This window comes from Myotis davidii, unplaced genomic scaffold (genome assembly GCF_000327345.1).
Source record: "Myotis davidii unplaced genomic scaffold, ASM32734v1 scaffold489, whole genome shotgun sequence".
NCBI lineage: Eukaryota > Metazoa > Chordata > Mammalia > Chiroptera > Vespertilionidae > Myotis > Myotis davidii.
Genome location: NW_006299708.1, coordinates 267,710 through 271,826, shown reverse-complemented (window position 1 = coordinate 271,826; position 4,117 = coordinate 267,710). Strand labels below are relative to the sequence as shown.

At 36.8% G+C, this 4,117-nt stretch overlaps 1 protein-coding gene across 1 annotated transcript in view; it reads right to left on the bottom strand.

Annotated features, from left to right (window-relative positions):
* The window catches only part of COL4A5 (collagen type IV alpha 5), a 278,780-nt gene that overhangs the window by 68,424 nt on the left and 206,239 nt on the right, over window positions 1-4,117 (bottom strand). The window contains exons 31-34 of the mRNA XM_006775788.2: window positions 3,148-3,315; window positions 2,179-2,268; window positions 1,569-1,718; window positions 1,523-1,533 (exon numbers count right to left, since the gene is read on the bottom strand). Coding sequence (XP_006775851.1) covers window positions 1,523-1,533; window positions 1,569-1,718; window positions 2,179-2,268; window positions 3,148-3,315 — 419 coding nt within the window. The remainder of the gene's footprint in view (window positions 1-1,522; window positions 1,534-1,568; window positions 1,719-2,178; window positions 2,269-3,147; window positions 3,316-4,117) is intronic.

The following is a 4,117-nucleotide window of genomic DNA, read 5'->3' as shown; positions in this document are numbered from 1 at the left end:
TTAGGCTGATATCATTAATTAATTAAATTAATTTGGCAAAGCAAGCTACTCAGATTCTGAACTGTGAGAAATACAGGAACTAATGATAATCAAACAGTATAAACCAACAGCACTGGACTCATACTAATAGCGTCTCCTTTTTACTTAGTTATCATTATGAATTCAAAGCATTCAATTAAGCCACTTTTCTCTGTGCTTAATTATCTTACATTGTAAAATGAAGGATTTGGGGCAGATTATCTCTAGGCTATTCCTTATATTCTCCAACTATCTTTAATAACCTTATATTAGAGGCAAGTATAGAGTCTTTACTAACTCTATTTTACAGAAAGCATAAAATGAAAGAGAAGTATTGACAGACTAATGAATCTCAGAGGGAAGTGGGGGGAGGGCAGGAAGAGATTAACCAAAGATCTTACATGCATACTAGAGGCCTGGTACATGGATTCGTGCACCGGTGGAGTCCCTCAGCCTGGCCTGTGCCCTCTCGCAATCTGGTACCCCTTGGGGTATGTAAGACTGCCAGTTTCAGCCTGATTTCCACAGGCCAGGCCAAGGGACTCCACTGGCGCATGAATCTGTGCACCAGGTCTCTAGTTTTAGGAATAATAAAAAAAAAATTAGGTGGTCCTGCATCTTCTGTGACTATACACAGAATTGTAGTAATGCCTTAAATACATTTTTGAGGGAAAAAACCCCACCAAGTCTTTCTCATAAGGAAATTTATAACATCTGTATAAACATATACCCATACACACCCTCACATGCACACCTGGACTGACAATATTAATGGTTATAACACATAAAGAGCCACAGACTTTACTACAAGCTGCAAATAAACCAGGCCTGTTTTAAAGTTCCATGTTGTTTGAAAGGCTATTCTATATAGATTGGGTTGTAAGCATTTTATTAATTTGTGTGTATCCATATTTTCTGACACATTGCTATGAATGTTATACTTTTAAAAATAAATGTTATAGTACTTTATACTTTAATTAGTTCTAATAAAGTGACTATATAAACGCAGTAGTTCTCTAGATCTACATTTAGCGACAGCCCCCTCCCCGCCCTGCCAGAGTTTGGCTGTTCATAGTTCAGTACTTGTTAATTCTGCCAAGGTAAAATAACAATGAACTGTATTTAAATGCAAAGTATGATATGGATATCAAAATACTGCAGTACAACAATGTACCACTCTTCCCCATCTGGTTTCAGGGGGCAAAAATTAAAGGACCAGGAAATTTCTTAAACACTGCAATCTGTTTTCCAAATGATTCTCACTATCTTTTTCTCTCAACTACACCCTACAATACGTTCTGGAAGACCTGAAGGTGACTGCCTAAGTTTATTTTAAAACCTTCCAGTTTGTGACAGATAAACTAAAAATAAAATACTCAGACAAAAGTAGATCAATGAAATAGTAAAAATCAAGTGAAAATTAATTTTCATTACAAAAATTGATGCACCTTTTGTTGGTGAATCCAGGACTACAAGTCACTTTTTATGATATCAAAAATTGAACTTCAGGTATACCTGAAAATGTGTTAATGAATAATACATGCATTTACCTGGTAGACCAGGCTCCCCCTTCTCGCCTTTTGAGCCCAGCAGATCTGGATCCATTGGCCCAGGAGGACCAGGAAGGCCAGGCTCTCCTTTACCACCCTTTTCTCCTATGGGACCAGGAAGCCCTGGCTGACCTTGCAAACCATCATCACCTAAAGTCAACATGTATGGGGAAGATACAACATATCATATTTATACATCCAGGATTAATGTGTACAAACACTCTTCACACGTTTCATAGTTGGGTAGGCCACCAGCCACCCAAACACTTAAGCACCTTATTTATTGTCTTTGAATAACTTGAGCTCACACACATTTTTACACTCAAATGACAATCCCTCTTTCTTCTGAGATTCTCTAATAACTATAGAGACTGTAAATAAAATGAAAATTTAATTCTTGTATGTCATTATTTACCATGATTCATGATATCCAAACTAAGTATTCCACCAAATTGAAAATAGGACCTATTTAAATGCCATATCACATAGAAACAAAATATAAGTAACTATAGCTCATTTTAAATGTTCAAATAAAAATATTCTGTAATGAAATAAAGCAATGTTTAATCTTCTCTCTTATATGCATATGACAGCAAACTCTGAATATTACCTTTGAGACCAGGAACACCATTCCTGCCAGGAATTCCCAAAGGTCCTGGTGGGCCTGGGGGTCCCATGATACCCATTTCACCTTTGGTACCTTTGAAGAATATCAATAAGTAATTTTTACCTTTCCTTGATCTTAGAAAGATTAAAGATATGTTGTAAGATATTAACTGGAAAACTATTGAGATTTGGAGGGAAAGCACTAAGTTTTACCCCTTTTCAACTATTGTAACCTTAGTGACCACTATTGTTGAAAGCAATGAATAAAAAGACTCAATGTGGTAGCTAACCTCCAAAGATAAGCCACAAATAAAAAACATATCCCAGTATTCACATCATTGTGTATCCTTGAATTTTGGCTGACTCTGTGACGTGACCTTAATTAGGTGACATTGTATGACTCCCAAAATGAGATCATAAGAAGTCTTGCAGCTTCCACCTGGGGCTCTTGAACACTCACTTTTGGTTTGAGGAATTCTCTTCTTTGAAAACCAGCAGCCCTGAAAAGAAGGTAACTACCCAGATATTACCATAATGTGAGGAGCCCAGGCCACGTGAGGAGACACTATGGATAATGAGATACCATGTAGGAGGCTAAGGAATACTCAGATACCAAAGAATTGCCATCTTGGAAGTAAATCCTTCACCCTCAACTACTCCAGCTGGTGCCATGTGGAGCAGAGTTAAATGACTTCATTAAGGCATCCCATAATTCCTGACCTACAAAATCTTGAGCAAAATAAAGTGGTTGATTTAAACCATTAAGTTTTGGGGATCACTTGTTACATAGAAATATATACCTGGAATTCTCACAGAGAAAATATAATACAAATAGTGAAGTCAGTTTCCTGAAATCAAATACATTTTCCTTAAGGAGCAGTGTCAATCCAGAAAAGTATAAGAGAATAATATACTACAGTCATATCAGTTAATTGCCTGAATCCAAAACCAGAGAAAACTTTAAACAAATTACCTGGAAATCCAGGGGTGCCTGCTTTTCCTGGAAGACCTGGTGATCCTGGGGGTCCCATAGGACCAGGTGCTCCAGGGAGCCCTGGACTGCCTCTCTCACCAGGGGGTCCTGGAACATCAAACCCAGGAGGCCCTGGATCCCCCTTCTCTCCTGGTATTCCATGCAAGCCTAGTTAAGACAACACCAATGTTAACAAGTTATTAAAGCAATTTTAAGAGAGGTATCTAGTTATTTTGCAAGCAAACAAGTGATAGAATCTGATGTACAACAAACCTAGCAGTGAGTTAAAAAGATATTTTTGACATCATATATATAAAATGACCTAACAATTGAACTTTAGGACTTTCAAGTATATTTCTCTAAGAAGGTACTTCTCAAATTATTTATGGTGAAAGATCAGTCTTTTCTTAATTCTTAGTCCATCATGGACTAACATTTTTTATAAAATACAAAAAATTGCTAAAAAGTAAAATAAAAAGACAAACAGAATACAAGCTTAACTTTTGGTTATTATATTTAATAAAGAGAATTACACTGTCAAATTGCAATGTAAGTTTCTAAATGCTTACTTTTAATTTCTTCTAATACTAATTCCAATGTAGACTGGTAACAAATACTTTGTGGTTCAACAGCGGCATTTGGATTTGCATTGCTCTAAGGCAGTGGTTCTCAACCTGTGGGTCGCAACCCCTTTGGGGGTCGAACGACCCTTTCACAGGGGTCGCCTAAGACCATTGGAAAACACATATATAATTACATATTGCTTTTGTGATTAATCACTATGCTTTAATTATGTTCAATTTGTAACAATGAAAATACATCCTGCACTTAGGCTGTTTCCAGATCTTAGCTTAACAGTAGCAAAATTACAGTTATGAAGTAGCAACGAAAATAATTTTATGGTTGGGGGGTCACAACATGAGGAACTGTTTTAAAGGGCCAGAAGACTGAGAACCTCTGCTTTAGGTGA